General features: G+C 45.7%; 1 protein-coding gene across 1 annotated transcript in view; it reads right to left on the reverse strand.

Moving 5' to 3' along the window:
• Positions 1 to 18,777, reverse strand: part of Con (leucine rich repeat protein connectin) — a 39,061-nt gene that overhangs the window by 7,926 nt on the left and 12,358 nt on the right. Inside the window, exons 2-4 of the mRNA XM_070279862.1 lie at positions 18,311 to 18,382; positions 11,523 to 12,544; positions 7,817 to 8,033 (exon numbers count right to left, since the gene is read on the reverse strand). Of these exons, the coding sequence (XP_070135963.1) occupies positions 7,817 to 8,033; positions 11,523 to 12,509 (1,204 nt within the window). The 5' untranslated portion in view covers positions 12,510 to 12,544; positions 18,311 to 18,382. The remainder of the gene's footprint in view (positions 1 to 7,816; positions 8,034 to 11,522; positions 12,545 to 18,310; positions 18,383 to 18,777) is intronic.

An 18,777-nucleotide genomic window follows, 5' to 3' on the forward strand; every position in this document is an offset into this window, starting at 1 on the left:
TGGCCGTCGCTTTTCTCGCCAATTTTCTTTATTTGGCCAAGTGAAAGCTTGGCTCATTGAATGTTTTTTATTTGGCCAAATGAATGCGAGTGGGTCCAGTAACTGCCCCTAACTTGGCCGGCCGGACCCTGGGTCCTTTTTTTATTTCCGCTGTGCGAAAAGCCGTAACAATATAGGCGCACAGTACACAAATACTGTATCTCTGGTGTGTTGATTTTAGGAGAGTTGTGTAGTTTGTAATTTTAATAACATTTGGGCGAATAATCCCGATGGCCACTGGCTTTCCGCTCGAAAAACGCGATAAATGAAAGCGCAGTTTCTGATTGAGGATTTTTCAATCAGTTGCCGAATTAAAAAAATATAACTGTATTTCTTTCATATCAAATTATTTTTGGCAATCGAGCGTGAAGTCAAATAAACAGTCGGGCAAGATCAAACACTCGACGGGCACCGCACCACCCAGCCACCACCCTCCTCCCGGCGGGGGGAGTGGGAGAAAGCTGGCAAAAGGGAAAGTCATTGCAGGCGATTTAACAACTACGCCCGGGGATAAATATTTTATGAAATCGCATAAACAAATCAAAGACGAATCACAGACGGAAAAAAGGAAAATCACTTACCAAAAAAAAAAATGGAAACTGAGGAGGGGAGAGGCCTTGAGGGTGGCAGTCAGAAAATCAAGGGCGGCGATCGAATATGACCACTCAACCAAATATACACATTAGCCCTCGAGCATCTTTGCGAAAATATTTGCACAGTTTTCGGGGAGGGGTAAGGGGGATGGTAAGGCTGTCTGTCTGCACAGGAAGAGGGTACGCAAGTAATGTGTTTGTTATATGGTAAATCGCATAAAAAATACAGACATTTATAGAGGGAGATTCATGCCCAATAACAATAACAACTTGTTACCCTCGAGAAAGCAACCCTATCCACTGGCCATCGATTGCCGGCCTAATGTTTGCCAAAATAGCCCAAGAATCATCACCGCCGCCCCATCTCAGATCCAATTTTTTCCTTTGAATTGAATTGTATTTAATAAAAAATACGCGAGGGTTGCACCAAGGGGGAATCCTCCCAAGAATACATTGTATAAGTAAGTAATGAATCTTTTGTTATTGCTCTGTGATTTGCCAAGTCAAGTGGATATTGCTCGTTTTTTTCCTGTTGGGTTTTGGCTTTCTGGGGTGGCCAGTCTAGTATCGCCCGAGATATGCATTATATGGGGACACTGGCCATATATCAGGCATCAAACTGACATAAATTGTCCAACTGATCGGGGGGACAGTCGGGGACCTGGCCACATGCAGCGTGCAGCGTGGAGACGGCCATCCATCAATGCCAACACCCTCGAGTTCTCATGCAGCTCCTCGTCTGTCAACCTCGATATATCGATGCGTTCAGCCAAGGAGGGCATATACGGATAAATTGAAATTATTACATTGGGCAAACGTGGGCAAGGAACCGGACTGGCAAGGCCTGTTTATTTATGGCCAAAGTGCACTGCTAATCGATTATGCGACACTCCATGTATTTTATCGAATGCAGCATAAGTTGGCCAAAATATTCAATTAAATGCTACTCGGCCACAATTTATGTTTGCCGAGAGCTGGCCTAATGAGTTTCAGCATCGGAACTATGCAAATAAATATCACCTGGCAGAGCAGTCCTGGCCGATAGTTTGCTGATTCTGGCTGTGGGCGTGGGAAGGAGGTGTGGAATTTTAAATGAGGCCATCAGTGGCTTACCTGTTTACTGTCAGAGCCGAAACGAGTATTGATGAAGGGCGGATTGGTATATCCGTCTAATGTTGGCAAAAGCACACACGCACAAAGCCCAGAAATTAAGCAAAGCAAGCGTGGTGGGTACAACAACATTCCAGTACATCAATTGCTAGCAAAAAACCGCAGCCAAACATTACCCCAAGGGTTGTGAAATGAAATATTCCTCCCGGATGGCTGGATGGAGAGTTGGCAGGTGGGCCGGGCGTGCATATATTAAGATAGATTACCTCACAGGCACACACATGTCGGCGAATAAGTGCTCCAATGACAGCCATGAATTCGCATTAAAAGCAAAGCCAGCAAAGCAAAGCTAAAGCCAAAGCCAAAGCTTCCCCTTTGGAATCCATACGCTTGGCTTTATGCGGGGAAATTAACACGCCTAATGCTGGAACTTCCACCATCGCACCTTGAAGTGCGCATAAATTATAAACAAGCTTCATTATCCCGCCGCCGAAATGCCAGAATGCCGACATGTCGGGTCGTCAAACTTTAAGACCCTCAACTATGCGCGCTGACAATTATAATAAATTCAACTAATAAACCGCTTTAAAGATCAGCCATCAGCGGGCTCCCAGTTCTGCAAGTAATTTGGCCAAAAGTATCAGCATATGCAGAGAGAATCGCAAGGCTTTAATGGCCCGGACAGAGGATTAGCTCGAAGGGTACTCTAAAGTAGTAGCTTTTCCGCTCAATTCCGTCCAAGTGTCAAAGTTTAAACTTTTAAATCTGTCATTCCATTTGCCGGAGTATCTGGCCCAACGAAAACATCGTAAATTATGCAACCGATGTGTGAAGATATGGGAAAAGCACATGTGTGGCGGGTGAGAGCCCCTCAAGGTGCAAAAACTTTTTGCCCATTAAACAATAAAAACTCATTAATAATATGCATTCAAGTTTTAATTGAACTACTTAATGGGGACAGCGAGCGATGGGCAAGTGGGAAGAGGCAGTGGTGTGGCCAGTGGCCTTTGGGCGAACAGGACACTGAAATGCTGAAATTGCAGGAATATAGTACGTCCATTAGCCTCGGTTGCCGCTTCCTGAGTTCCCCCATCCGCAAATTGCCGCCGCCCATTGTTTGTTTTAAAAGTATTCCGTCCGTATTCCATGCAGGTTCAGTGGCAGGCCATCGCATAGTTTCAGTTTTCATTCAATTGAATTGTTTCCTGCGGCCGCAGTTCACTCTTTGCTTATAGAAAAAGGTGCGTAATTAAAACGATGCCAGGCGCAGACAATTAAATGCATGCCACACCGATACGCACACCCACACCCAGCCAGAACAAAAGATGAGCGATGAGTTTGCGTTTAATTACGTGGACAGGCGCCGGAGATTTTAATTTATGATGCGTGAATTTGAGTGCCGCGCAGGAGCTCCGAATACGAAAATCAAAATCAAAAGGATAAAGGCTGCGGGACGCCAAGGAAGCGCGCGCGCGGTTTGAGTTGTCAACGTGACAGTTGGCGAAAAACGGAAATTGAATTCTAAAATATTTATAGTTACCGCCCGCAATCCCTGCGCACTCCCGCCACTCATCGCCCATTTTCTATTTGCGTGGGTGTGTGTGGTTTTCTGAAAGCTTAGCATAGTTTTTGGGGCAGCCCAGTGATTTATGCAGTGCTCAGCAACAAATTGCAAATGAAACGCAATGAAACGAATCGGAACGGAATGAATTACTACTTATGCATGCATGTACGCCGCATAAGCACACAAAGTTCATATTACACCCAAGGCCATACAACTAGCCCTTCTTCGCGCAGTTCAAAGGAGGATGCTCTCAAAGTACTGCTCTATCAGGTACGGGCCTAGCACTTCTACCTCCACTGTGCTCGTTCAAAAAACATATAGCTATGAGCCGGTCTAGTCCCATCAAATCGGAGTCCAACTTATTAGTCGGAATGCGGATATTTCGGCCCATCGGCTCGGACACATGTTACACAATGTTGAGCCATAGATTTATTGCCAACAATCATCGGGATTTGCAGCGGGAGCTGCCAGCAAGGCTCTGCAGGACACGAAACAACTGCTGCCCTGACATTGACTATTGAAAGTCAATTTCGGGTGCGTGCCACACGCTCATTTGTCCAGTTTATGGCCAACATCATTTGTTTTGGCATTTTTGCCAATGAGGCGCAAACGCCTTTTATGCGTTCCAATAAATTCTCGCTTCCGGCATTCAAGTTCGCCTCCTCCCTGGTCGTCCTTGCGATCTCTAATACCTGTTTATTGTTGCAGTTTCACAGGCCCTATGCTGTGTTTACAAGCCTGCTGATGTTGCATTACAAATGAGATTGACATTTTCAAGTAAAGTTTAATTTGTTGAAGCCAACCAAAGGACTTTAAAAGGCCTTCCTATAACAAGCCTGAAACCTTTACAAGAGCAAATATTTAAATTTAAGTTATTTTGATCAGAATTTCAATTAACAGATGCATTGAATTTGGGTTTAAAATAGAAGGGAAGGACATTCATTTTGCATTTAATTTCCTTTCGCTAGACTTTCCCTTACCGTCCTCATGAAAATTTATGAACTCTCACATTTTACAATTCGCTATTAAGTGCTTCCGAGCCATAGAAAAAAAAACAGAAAAGGGCGGACCAAATAATCAAATTGCAGTTTCCAGCTGTCATAGTCATAGTCGTGTAGCCGCACCCGGTTTCGCATTCATGTTTTGGGGTATTTTCCAGAAAACCCGGCAAAAACGGAGCTTGCGAAAAAAATCTGTTAGAAATCCTATTTATATTTCGAAACAATAACCATTCAATTCCATCTAACGACTGGCCACTGGGCACTGGTCACCGGCGAGCATAACGAACCAATTGAGCCGGAGCCGGACCCGACCCTTGGGGGCGGCTAACTGGTAAAGAGTGTGGGTGTGGCAAGGGCAGGGGGCATTGGGGGGCATGGGGCTGTAGCACTGTTGTGGCATTTATTACCAATTGCTATGGCGGCGCCTTCTGTGAAAAATTCGCCCAGCCTTTAAAGCGGAAGCATTTGCAATGGCTGCAGGACATGAGCGGCAGAAGACCAACAGGACACCGCAGGCGCGACGACACAAACAAAACGTGATTCGCATACAAATAAACAAGGATATGGAGGACATCCCACACAAGCTGGGTGACCCTTTGGCTGCTCGGAATTGAAACAAATGCCACAGCACAGGGCGTGCCTATAAATTTTTCACCAAATACATTGGCCATAGGTGCAACTGCAACTGCAGTGGGCCAGTGGGTGGGTGGTGCACCCTCGTTTGTGGGTGGGTGTGTGCCTGTGGCTGAGGCACAAAAGGGTCGTGAAATGACCAACCGGGGCATTGTTTAGAGGCCGGTGTTCAACTGCCCGCACACGGACAACATTTGAATTCAAAGCAGGCACTGTCGAACGTTGATGTTTCCACTCAGACTGGGGCACTGCGAAAAAGTTTCATATCGCTTAAGGACCTTGGTCTCATCCTAACAAACTTTTACAGAAGGCTAACTCCCCATTTTTCCAGTGCATGCTTCCAATCGTCCTCGCATCAATATGGCCCTGACATCTTTACCGGCCAAGCTGCTTAGCTGCCGCCTGTCAGTGGCAATTACGTCCGGGTGGCGAGTTCAAGTTGCTGCACAAATCACGGCGCGAAATGAAGAGCCAACTATCAACCTCAGGCTGCCTCCCAACCTCCCGGTCTCCCGGCCAGCCGGCTGTCCTTGCAGTTGCACCTTGATGCATGTGCCGCAATTCCGGGCGAGTTCATGCTGATCATTTGTCCTGGCGCTCCTGCAGCAGCAGGACGAAAATCTGGAGAAAATCCCTCGGCTCACGCCAAGCTGAGTGTGACGAGCATTTTGGCAATAGTTTTGCTGACTCGGCCAACTGCTCACCTGGACGGCAAATCCCTGGGAACGAGCTGCCCAGGAATTCCATCAGCTGATCGATTAGTCGTTGCTGGCGCCTGGCGAAGCAAATACTTTCGTCCTGGGACCGCCTGTCACTGGCATGTGGATGTGGCCAGTTTGGATCCTTTCCTTAACCCATCTGCCCCCGAGCCGGCCCGTCCAACGCCCCGGCATCCCACCGGATGTCACGTTTTATGGCTGCCAGTGCGAGTTTATCTTTGGCCAACAGCGTCAACGTCTGTTTCGAGTCAACGGGCCACGTTGCTCGCATATCCTTGGCCATTTTGTTGCAATTTTGATGTGAACTCGAATGCACTTGGACTGGAACCCCTTACTTGGGGAGTATATAGTGTGATGGTTGTTTATAAAACTGCATTTTTTTCTCCACTAGTGAGGTAGGGGATAGGATTTGCAATTGCCCTTTTTTTGTTGTGATTGCATGGTATCTGGGCACACATTCCTTTTTTGATTCAACATCGCCACTTAACCATCTTCCTGGCATTTTGTACGAGAATTGCTGTCTTGCCACTTGGAAAAATTCTTCGTTCGCTAAATTGAGCAACGTTTTTCCAATTTAAAGAAAAAATAAACAAAAATCGAATCGAGTGGCCCGGCATTTCGTTTGAAGTGTGTCGGAGCGATGTGGCTCATTAGGAGCTCAACTTCTCCGCAAAAGTTGATCAAATTTAATCATGAAATCGTATGTAAATATTTGAGGGACCCCAGGACCGCCGTTAACTTTAGGCCTTGGCTCTAATGAACCATTCAGCAAATACCAGTCTGAGTTGGAGGGTGTGAGAGTGCGAGTGTGTGGCGATAATCACTGCATATGAATTAAAAAGTTTTTCGGGTGAATGCGAAAATATTTTGTAGTTTAAAGCAATTTGAAGTCATTTGGAGCCAATTTACAAAATGTCTGTCTTGGCGAGAGCGTGTGTGTGCAAATGCAATTACACTCACACACACACGAGCGAGTCCTGCCACCAACACATTCGAAACTGTTTGTTTGGCAATGCGCTCAGCCATTCCGACATTTCATCGTCACTCGTCCTTTTTCGTTATTTCTTTTTTTTTTTTTAGCTGCAAATGAGTCATGCTAATGGCAAACCATTAGCAAAAATGCTCCTGCGAGTCCGTGTGAGGGCGATAATTAAGTTGGGCGCTGGTGTGCGTGTGTGTCTGCAGCGGCAGCGGCGAAATGAAAGAGAAATGTGATTTTGAAGGCTGTTGTTAAATATTTAAATGTATTCCGCGGGCCAAAGCCATTCGCTTTGTCAGTAGTTGTTTCTGGCGAGGGCCGTTGATTGCTCTGCCAAGTCTAATTGCAGTGTAGGCCCAAAAAAAAGAATTACTGAAATTGCACACAAAAGCGGCTCTTTCAAGGTGGCACATTAGAAAAGGCCTTGAAACTAGATCGGGGAGGGAATATCCATGCAAGCCATAAAGTTCCAACTATTTATGATTGAAAAAGTTTGGTGTTTATCGGAAATTAATTGGCAAAAACAAAAATGCTTGTAATTCAAGCAAATTAGTTTGAATATTTTATTTACTTTTACCTTTAATTGAGCCAATCATCGCGCTAATTGCGCCAGCTATTAGGCTCCGGGCAAACAAAGCGCGGGTGGCCAGCCAGATATTTTATTGTTATGGGGCAGTGCTTCAAAATTGCACTTTAATGACTAATTTAGTTTTTGTGGAGTATGAGTCTTCACACAAGCACGGCCTCGTAAAGACAGGACATAAAAGACGGCCGGGACGTGGCTGGATAGTGGCAGGACATGAGTGTCAGCGGAAGCGCACACTTGAGCAATGGCGATACGACATTTCCTTAATGAAGCCCACTAACACAAAGTGCCGTCCCCCGGCCACCGACCTCCCCTGGAATAATTGTGGCCGCAAAGGGCATAAAAGTTTATGGCCATGGCATCTAACTCTGCTCATTTGGCTGCATACGACCCAGGCGAACTAGACGGGGCCGACAACAGGGCGTATGGGTAATTATAACAAGTTGGAACTTTCTGACAGCGCTCCATTTGTGCACTTGTCAGCTTTTTGTCATGTCACCCATGTCTCTCGATGAGCTGTCAAAGTCCGCAGTCTGCAGTTTGCATTCAGTTTCAGTTTCCAGAGTTTGGGGTTGGGTTTTGGGGCACTCACCTGACACTAGCAGCTCACTGGTGCTGTTGACCAAATTGTCCATAATTGGCTGGAATGTGTAAAACGTCAGCGTTTCCAATTTGTTTGCCTGGACGTTGATGGAGAGGAGGGCCGGAGTGCCGCGGAGCAGGCCGTTGTCTATTTTCTTCAGGAGGTTGTTGCGCAAGTTGAGGGTCTTTAGGTTATTCAGGCCATCCAGAGCGCGCTCAGAGATTCGCTGAAATGGGTATTCAAATAAAACATAGTATATTTAATAATTATAATTCATATATTTAGTTTAACTCACTTATAAACTAACACCATTCTTAATTTCATTAAGTGCGAATGTAGTTTCAAAGCTACAAAGTTGAATTTCATCCAAAAACTGGGTTAATAGTAGCATAAACATTAGATTTTTACTTTTTTGCTTAAATTTGATTAAACTAAATTTTTATCGGTGGCGTTTTCTGTGCCAGGGTCTCGTATGTATGGCGACCGCAGAACAAACAAAAACCGAAAAATATTTTCGTGCTGCCATTTTTCCGCATTTCTGCGTATTATTTTCATTGTTTTTCACAGAGTTTCGCTTTTCGTCGGCCATTGTTGTTGTCATTGTCTTCATTGTTTGTTTGCGTATTTATTTATGTGTATGGAATAGCACAATCACACACACTGCTACACTGCCACACTCGCACACCCCACACTCGCACAACCCACACCCCCACGTATGAATTCGCAAATTTGTATACACGAGTGCTTGTTTTTTTAACTTGTATGTCCCGATTCGTTTGTCTTGAATTTTATTATACGGAAAAAAAGTGTTTTCTTTTATTTCATTCTGGTTTCTGTTTTGTTGGCCGAACAACGAACAACGAAAGTGAAGGCCCCACGCCTTGTTATTTAATATTCAATATGCTTTGTCTGGGGAAATGGAAAAATTATGCATATTAAATGCCGAGTCGAAGACCGGGGAAGCATGTGCCAAAGTCCTCTACTACTGCCGTGATGTACCATTGAAAAATATCCTTCAATCTTTGCTTTTCTCACACCACCTGTCCCTGTTTGTTTATTTGCCAAGATGATTGACATAAAAAATATATTTTATTGCGATATTTTGTTAGTTTGATGAGCGATTCTCCGATGCCTACGAGCCCGATTTATTAGCTTGCCAACAGCCCAACAAAAAAACATATAATTTACGAGCGATTTATGTGCGGATTCAGTAAACAAAGTTATGAAAAGGGGAGCGTGGTGGGTGGCCTGAGATTCGATTGAAAGCTGTCTATCTTGGGAAGTGTACCATAGAGACTTTAATAATTTCTCGTCTTGTCTCCCCTAAAAGTTGTTAATTTCCTTTTCACTTTCACCTAATGCACTCGCTTAGATACTTATCCCCTTAACCCGCTTATCTGTTTATCTCCATCCCTGGACGCTTTATGTTGTGTCAGCCCTAAACCTTTTAACGGCAAATGATTTATGAAGTGAGCAAAAACAAGAAAGGAAAGCTAACTTCGGGCGGAGCCGAAGTTTATATACCCTTGCAGTTAAAACCGGATATATATCGCAAACATCGGATATAGTTGGCCGATCCTTATGGAAATAGGAAAATATAATCCAATTTATTACAATACAAAATCTAAAAAGAGTCCCAAACTTCTATCTTCAAAAATACGAAAGTTGATATTTCTACCAAATACCATTTCCGATCGTTCAGTTATATGGCAGCTATGGGATATAGTCGGCCGATCCTAATGAAATTTGGTAGGTTGGGTCAACTGACCAAAAATAGAATCTGTATTAAATTCCAGCTTTCTATCTTCAAAAACACGAAAGTTGGGTCATTTCCGATCGTTCAGTTATATGGCAGCTATAGGATATAGTCGTCCGATCCTTATGAAATTTGGCATGTCGTAATGTTTTGCTAAAAATAGCTCTCGTGTCAAATTTGAACTCTCTAACTCTAAAAACACCAAAGTTATACCATTTCCGATCAATCAGTTATATGGCAGCTATAGGATATAGTCGGCCGATCCCGGTCGTTCCGACTTATATACTGCGTGCAAAGGAAAGAAGGGTGTGTGCAAAGTTTCAAGTCGATAGCTTTAAAACTGAGAGACTAGTTCGCGTAGAAACAGACAGACAGACAGACGGACAGACGGACAGACGGACAGACGGACATGCTCATATCAACTCAGGAGGTGATCCTGATCAAGAATATATATACTTTATAGGGTCGGAGATGTCTCCTTCACTGCGTTGCACACTTTTGGACAAAATTATAATACCCTCTGCAAGGGTATAAAATGGGCCAAAAGAGGAAAGGAGGGCCCAGGCCCGGGCCAAACATGCAACACAATTTGCTTTTATTGAAGGCGACAACGGCGCACGGACACCTAACAAAGTCGCCAAGAAAGGAGCCCCAAACTAATGCTGGGACATGGGATTCCCGGGCTGGAAACAATGCGCAGCGTAGGCGATAACAAGCCCAATCATTATGGCCACGACAATGCGGCAAGGAAGAAGATGGATCCAGGACCCCACTTGAGCGGCTGCTCTCGAGTGTCCTGTCCTAGTGGCCTGACACATATGCGAGGAATCGTCTGAGTGTGACATGATATGCGAGCACTTTGTAAAATGGGAAAAATGAAGCACGGTTCTCTGAAGCTCTGAAGGAGCACCAGGAAAAAGCTAAAGCAACAAACCAAAAGGAAAAAAACCAGAGGAGGCAAAGGGACAGGGCCAGGAAGGAACAATGTTGGCCCAGGATATGGATATTCAGGATTTACGCTCATACGGCTGCCCTGCATATACGCTTACATAACTTTGTATGCTCCGCTTGGAGTGTTAAGCGACATTTTTCTATTTACCATGGCCATTTTTATAGCCAGACCCGCCCAGAAGGGTCCCGCATATCGGGATATCAGATGGCGCAAGGACGAGCGAGCAGAAAGGAGCGCCATAAATCCATTATTCCCATGATTTGTTATTCAATATTTTGTAAGTAGATTAACTTGCGGCACACATTTGTTCGCCGCAGCGCCGAAAGGCGACTGTCAGCGTGTGGTCCGATGGGTCCGAGGGTAAATGTGCGAATTAAGCCACGATCCCTACAGGACCTTCCTCGTCTCTCGTCTTGTTTGGGTCGCACCACCACCAACCGAAGAACACATAATTTACCAATCTATTTATCATATTTTCGGCCCGGCACTCCTGCTCCGCTCCCAGTGCTGAGTGACCACTTAAATCACCACAAGAATAGACATTCGAATTGAATTTATGACACCAGTAACACACACACGAAAAAAAAAACAAAAAGTTGTGTGTGTTTAGTGTCCGCTCGCCCCAAGGCAGTGCCATTTATGGTCCTGTCCCGCTCGCCCTCGTCCCTTCTGTTTCTTATGGCCACTCGGCAATTTATGGCCTCTTAAGTCAGTTGGCCCAACTTGACCAAGTGGCGCTGCCAGACAAATCTTTTTAATCCACTTGCATTAGAGTTGATTGAGAAGTTTTGTCCTCCAGGATCCCCTATCTCGTGTCCTGTATCCCCCAGATTGCACTGGTACGTGGGGCGTCATAAATAAGCAGTCAAAAAACTATTCCAAGGCCCGTAAATATGCACTCGAAAAGCCAATCAATTTGCAAATTAATGGCGGGGTCTTTAGTGTCCTGCTTAGTTCTGGCTATTTTCCTGCTCTTATAAGTATGCTACATTGTACGCCGTACTCACCTCGATTCGATTGTCGTCCAGCTCGAGTTCGCTGAGGCTCCACAACTCCGCAAAGACAGTGTCTCCGATGAAGTTCAGATTGTTCCGGGTCAGCTTCAGGACATTCAGGTTGCCCAGGCCTCGGAATATCTCGCTGGTCAGCACGTTGATCTGGTTGTGGGCCAAGTTCAAGTACGTCAGCCGGGCCATGTCGGCGAAGAGCCCCTCGTGGAGGGTGCTTATGTTGTTGTTGTTGAGGAAGAGCCTCTGGCAGAGCGGCAGGTTGCGGAAGGCGTAGCGGTCCATCTCGAAGATTTGGTTGTGCTCCAGGTTCAGGTCCTGCAGCCTGATGTGGTTGGCGAAGGCGTCCTGGTCCAGGGCCATTATGTGGTTATTGTTGAGGATGATTCTCTCGAGGAAGGGCAGGTTGGCGAAGGCGTAGCTCTTCACAATCTCCACCTGCGAGTACTCAATCACGATGCTGCTCAGGTTCTTCAGGGGCTCGATAATCATGGTGGGTATGTAGTCCAGCCGGGCATTGTTCTGGATCACGAACTTGAGCTCCCGCAGGCGCTTCTGCTGGTAGAACCGGGTCCAGGTGGTGTCGTTCTGGTGCAGCCCCTCCGAGAATATCCAGCACTCGGCCTTCTGCACCGGCACGTGGTTCTCGTCCGGGGTACAGTAGCACATCAGCTTCATGTCCCGTCGCCGCGTGCAGAATCCAGTGCTGTCCATGGGTCCACTGTAGCCGACGCTGCCGGAGTTCACGGCACTGCTGCTGGTAAAGACGTATCCGCCAGAGGAGCCGGGCGCCGTCGAGGAGGATCCCCCGTATCCATAGCCGTTGTTGCCGCTCGTGGAGGCCGCCGCCGAGCCGTTGCTGCCACGTCCCCGGCTGCGGCGCTCCTCCTTGGAGCGGGCGTCGGTGGGCATGGTCATCAGCAGGACGAGGGCGAGCAGGAGCATTGCCGGAGTCGCCATTTTATGGCGCTGATGATGCGGCAACATTTTGATTCGGTTTCTAAATCCCAGTGGAATGGATTCTGGAAAAGGAAACAATACAGAATGACTTGGTTAATAAAATTTGTTTCATTCATTCGGAGGTTGAGGTGCACTTGAAGAAATTAAAGAGTAGGTTTGAATCTAAATCATAAATGGACTTAAAAAGGGGGTTTCTAATATTCTAAGGTTTAAAAGTTGAAATGATATGGCCATTAAGAATTCTTTTTGGCATTCAAACATTCAAGGTAACCGAAATTTTAAGCCCAGAGTTGATAAAGCATTCATTTGGGCCTTACTCCTTCTTTATTGTTGCCGGAGCACTGGTGGAAAGTGCTTCATAAAAATGCTAATTAATGTTGTTAACTTTCTCACTTTTGCTCATATTTCATTTGGCACAATTCACGAAATTCCGCGGTGGGCTTCATCCCCGCCACCTACTCCCAGTTACCCCCATGGACGTGGAATTGGCCTGTTCTGCTGCCTCCCGCTGGTTTTCATTTGACGCTCGGCTGCTTTGTCACTTTACCCGCCAGATATCGGGGGATGGGATATCAACTGCCTCATCCCACGCTTGCCACTTGCCACTTGCCACTGTTACCCCCATAAACAAATTTATCGAGCTCATAAATAACTGCAACACTGTCGCTGATTGTTCCCTCAATGGCAGTGGCAACGGCAATGGCAACCGGCTTGACTGGAAATTGCCTACAAACTTTTCCCTCTGGTCCCGCACTTTTGCATTTCAAGTGTCATTGGGCAAAGTGCTCTCTAATTATGCTCGTATTTTTTAATAAATTAATAAGTCACACTGACACTGGGCATATTTCGGATTCTCCGGCTGGATGCTGGATGGCTGGGCTGGCTGCTAGCTGCCGGCGGACTACCGTCTGGATGGCATAATGAAGTGTAAATAAGTTATTGTCAGTTGTCAAGTGAGTTATCGTCGTTATCGACAGTCAGGCCAGTGATTTGCATAAAATATTGTCGCAATAAAAGGCCAAAAGCGGCCTTGGGGGAGGTTGGAGGTGGTGGAGGTTTTCAGAAATCACTGGGATTAGACTGATGGAAAGCCGAAAGTCACTTGAGTTATTGACTCGGGCATGCTTCATTACATTGATTTCGATTATAAATTTTAAATAAAACGATGATAAGTGCTGCGTAGCATGATGCCATGCTTATTCCGGCTTAGCTGGCTCTCCTCTGGCCCGGAATTCCCCTTCTGAGCCCGGATTCCGGATTCCGGAACCTCTTGGCCAAAGTTCAGGGCTCAAGGAGCATTAGAAGTGGCTCACACCGCAGGATTAAGTACTCAAAATATACATGAAAACTTTGGCGTCGTGCGGTACCAGACGGCAGCTGAAGATGACTTGATGACTTCAATTTAAATATCAAAGCAAAGGCGAAACTAAAATGTCCTTGCCAAGGCACACACCAACGCACTCTCAGACGAGAGCACACGGATACAGATACACATCTGGCCGCAGCAGCCGCAACTCGGCTATATAGCTGGCTGGCTGGATATTTCGGATATTCTGGCAGGTTTTAAGTGTGTTGTCGAGCAGCAAATCAAAAATTCCACTCCTGAGAAATGCATGTGTGGGTAATTAGATTTTAAAGAGAGTCAGTGAATGGAGGATGTCAAGGGGTACTTGCACTAATAATAGAGCTCTGAAGTTTTTAATTCATACTAATCACTTCTGACTGTCTGCTGATTCTTGTTAGGAGAAATTGCTTTTTAAACTTTAAACTTTTCATTTTGATTGAAATAAGCTATAATTTATGGCAGTGTATATATGTGCCACATATGCAGCACCGCGACTCTGACAGCCAATTACTCAAAGGCATGAAAGCCCAGAAAATGCGAGGAGGAGCGTGGCAGTATGAGCATTACAAGAAAATGAAAAATCAATTTGTTGATTATGCATAAATCATAAGATTTATGCGACTCCTCACTCGGCATTCATGAGTCATTTATCAAACGGGCCGGCTTCTTTTTCGCCTTCATGTCAGAATCACAAAAACAGGAAGCGACGAAGCGAATCACGAATCGGAGTGGCAGGAGATGGTCCATCCATTCAGACCTGAACTAAATAAAGGGCATAGGAGATAATAATCTGTAGTAGACAGAGTCTAGTTCTAGAAATCATGTCTGGGAGATTAAAGGCAAGCCGGAACGGAATTGATCTTTCAGGCTTAAGTTCTTCATCTCGAAAGTGAGCAAACTCGGTCGTCGCTAGAAATAGCAAGCCAGGGCGACAAACAATTACCAAGAAAATTATTCCCCCAAGGGGAATATCGAGCAAGATGTTTGCTCCTCGGAAAGAGCAACATTTTGTAGGCAAAACAGCAGCTACAGCCAGCTTGTGGGATAAACAACATCTACCAGGAGCCGGAGCCTTCAACCATGCTAGGGAGTCCTATTAGAAACACTTAGTATAGGATAACTTACTTCAACAGAATTAATCAAACACAAGCCCTACTATTATGTGTATATTAAATATAAAATAGTCACAAGTCTGGAATATTATTTAGTAAATTAAACTATTTATTGCAGCAACAACTTGAACGAAAGTAAGAGCCACTGCAACCATAACAGGGCCAGCAACACCAGCAACTACAGCCGTGACGAGAAAGGATACGGGGCTGGTAATGTCGAGGAAAATTGCAACAAGAAGCAATTTGTCTTGTTGTTTATAATTTCGATTAAACTTTCGAGGCATACGTTTGTGTGTGTGTTTGCGAGTCCTGGCGAAAGTGTGTGTCTCGGAGTGAGTCTGCGTGCAAACAATGTGGCATGCAAAGGGAGCAAGTCCCCGCCAAGGGGACGGAGCGTGTGAAAGTGTGACAGAACTGTCGACAAGGCGAGGAGCAGCAACAGCAACGGCAACGGCAACGGGAGCAGCAACATCAACCGCAGCAACAACAATGATGACGGCGACCCAGTGGGAAATTGGAGCAAAGCCGCAGCTAAGCTGACAGCCCGACTGCGACTGCGGCAATTTCCCAGGGAGACCAGTAACACACACTGGGCCACACTCATATCTGCACAACCCGCATTATATTTTCCAGCAATTGTTAACTTTAAAGAGGCATACCTAAGACCTGCAAACTTTATGCAAACACGAGACTCCAAAGCCCGATTCTGAGGTTGATCAAGACAAGAGACTGTCGAGGCAGCTGCCAGGCGGCCGGGCTGGGGCGTGTGTGGAAATTGTTTTCAATTTTCGTTATTTGACAAATGGTGACACTTCCGCTGTGGCAGTCAGGACATCCAGTCAACCAGCCAGGCCGGCTAGCACCATCCCCAGGACTCCGGCCAGGACTCTAACAATATGTACACATCTTCCACCCCAGCTCCAGCTCCAGTGCCAGCTCGAGCTTCATCTTCAGCTTCAGCGCCATTGCCATTCCACGTCTGTGTGTCATGAGGTTTTGTCAACAATAAGTTTTTACGCCGGAAGACTCGTAGTTGTTTATGGCAGTTCCCCATCAGCTGCAGCATCCCCAGCTCCCCACCTCCGACTGGGACCTATCCCATGCCTATCCCCAAACCCATCATCGTCTTCATCTTAATCAGCAGCGGTGGCTTTGGGTTGGAGTACACGTGAAAAAATTATTTACTGGGGGGATGAAGGATATATCAATCTATAAACCTATATAGATCCACAAAAATTAGGCCAAGACTTGAACAGGACAGGAAACAGGAAAGACAGGACTCTTGGTATTAATATTTTCAATAACATGTTTTTATAAGAACCTCCACTTTATTTTAAAAATCAAATGCAATTCTTCTTCAGTGTATAGAAATAAATACAAGACCTGTGTCCCTATCATGTGAATATAACCTTAAGCTGCGACATGAACGCAGCTCGGACGTGCTTGACATTGACTGACTGACTCGTGAGGTGGAAGTGCTGGACTGGCTACTGGGATGGGGTCACCAAGGATGGTCGCTTCCATTTAGTTTAGCTGCAAATAAAACGAGGAGCTAAAGGAGGCTAGTAAGAGCAAAAAGAACTCGGTCCAACTTGGTCAGTTGGACAAACTGCAGTTCCTGTCCGAGTTGCCTGATCCATATCCACCATTTCGTGTCTGACAAATGACGCAAAGCCAAAACGGCAGACGAAACATAGCCATCAATCAGTGGGCCAAGTTATGACGTCCGCACGTCCCTATCGTCCCTATCGTCCCTATCGTCCCTATCGTCCGCTCGTCCTTTCCTTGGCCACGTTTTATTCGCATTTTTATTAAGGCTCACAATCATTCGGATTTGTCTTTGGCTTGCGTCACTTGTCAGCGCCAGTTGGAGTCTGCTTCGATCAAATCTGGGGGATTTGCTCAAATCGCAGGAAGTGGGCTGTGGTGGGTGGCCATCCCCAGATATATATTTATTGTCAGCCATGTCACACTTCATAAATATTTCATAAATTGCTTCGCATTTATTTTGACAGTCGCGCCAAAGTTTCGACTGCCATTTGTTAACCCTTTCAGCTGCCGCTGTTGCTGCTCCAGCTCCTGCTCCTGCTTTTGGCTTTTTTTGTTTCTTGGCCCGGTTATTGTTATTTCTGTTATCATGCGAGGCAGTCATTGCCAGCTGTCACACATATTGTCCTTGGGAGATCCTTCACCTCCTGCTACGGTTCGAATACATATTGCCGAAAAAGGCACACATAAAATGGAATTCATGTACCGCTCCTGCTTAGTCCCGGCCCCCGTCGAAGCACTCGCACTTTCCGACTACTTTTAACTTTGGTTCCATTTCCCCAGGACCCAGGATCTGCTCTTCATCGTCCTTTGCTCGAACGTTTTTTAGCTTTTAGCATACCTGTCAGCAAAATAAAATGAAAACTAGTTGCCAGAGCAAACTTTCGCTCTTCTTCGCCTTAGAAGCCTGTCCCAATATTGTTGACACATATTTCTGAGAAAGAGCCCTAGATGGCTGGCTGGCTGACTGGATGGCTCTATGCATATGCCTGCCACGCCCCTATGCGGCAGACAGACTACGCCCCACTGCACTTGAGCTGGCTGGCACATTACTTTGGCCGTCACTTTGCCCGCCGGTTTTTATTCCCTCGATTTTTACGCCGAATTTTTTGTGGCCTGCTTTCCCCGGATTTAAGTTGTGCTGCACAATTTGTTTGCTCACCTGCCGCCCCTCGGGTGTCCTACTCTGTTTTTTTCTGCCACTTTCGTGAGTCCTGGCAACTGCTTAACGCCCAAATTGGCAGCACCTGGCCAAAAGTGTTGGTCCTGCCAGATAAGTAGTCGACGGGGCTTTTCTTCTCCGGCTTTCCTTTGCTTTTCTTCAGCTTTTCCCCCTTCGCCCATTTTTTTTTCGTTGGTCTGTGTGCTTTGACTTTCAACGAGGAGCGAAATTATTTTCGCTGTTGCAAGTTTGTTGCAACTTTTGCCTAACGCAAAGTGAAAATTTGTCATGCTCGTTGAGCTTCTTCAGCCGGGCCCGGTCCCGTGCCCCTGTCCTGATATAATAAATTCCTTCAGTTAGGGAAAAATGCTCCGCAAAGACAAACACAAGCTCGGGCACAAACACGGCAAAACATAAATACGGACTTGGCAGACAGACTCCAACTTTTAACTCACTTGCCAAAATATTTTAGCAATTTTTGAATAAAACATTGCCAAGATTCCAGACATGGCAGCATCGTTTTGACAGCCCCCTCCGGTGAGTGAGGGGCTGCAGTACCTGCTTAGTTTAAAAGTGAATTTCATAGGGGTCTGAACTTAATTAGTTGGAATGCCAGACTCTTACTTGTGCTTCTGAGAAGCCCCCTTAGTACTCCACTTACCTTTCGATAGAGTCCTGGAAAGGGCCAAGTCACGTACGCTGGCAGACCTCGATCTGCTGACTAATGCAATGTCTCTGCAAATACATAGAGAGAGGGACACGAATTAGTTGCTTATTACGTATTATAATGTCATGTTTTGGTCTTATTACGGCATGTCCAAGCCACCCCTGAAATTATATAGGGCCTGCAATTGGAGTATTCCTAATTCATGAGCCTCGAAGGTGGGCCTGGAACCCTAATGGAAATTACACATTAAATAAACCATGCAGGGAAAATATTTGATAGAAAAGGGAAAAGCCATAGTCATGCTACGAAATAGCCATAATATCCAGCCTAAATATTAAAAAAGCAAATACATCTCAGCTGTTGAACTTTTAAGCCTGTTTTTTCTAAAATTAGCATTTTTGCACAAAGGAGCCTGGCCCAACATTTTTCATAGCTCTCCATTATGGTTGTTTTTTGTGCCC

This window comes from Drosophila bipectinata, chromosome 3L (assembly GCF_030179905.1).
Source record: "Drosophila bipectinata strain 14024-0381.07 chromosome 3L, DbipHiC1v2, whole genome shotgun sequence".
NCBI classification, from domain to species: domain Eukaryota; kingdom Metazoa; phylum Arthropoda; class Insecta; order Diptera; family Drosophilidae; genus Drosophila; species Drosophila bipectinata.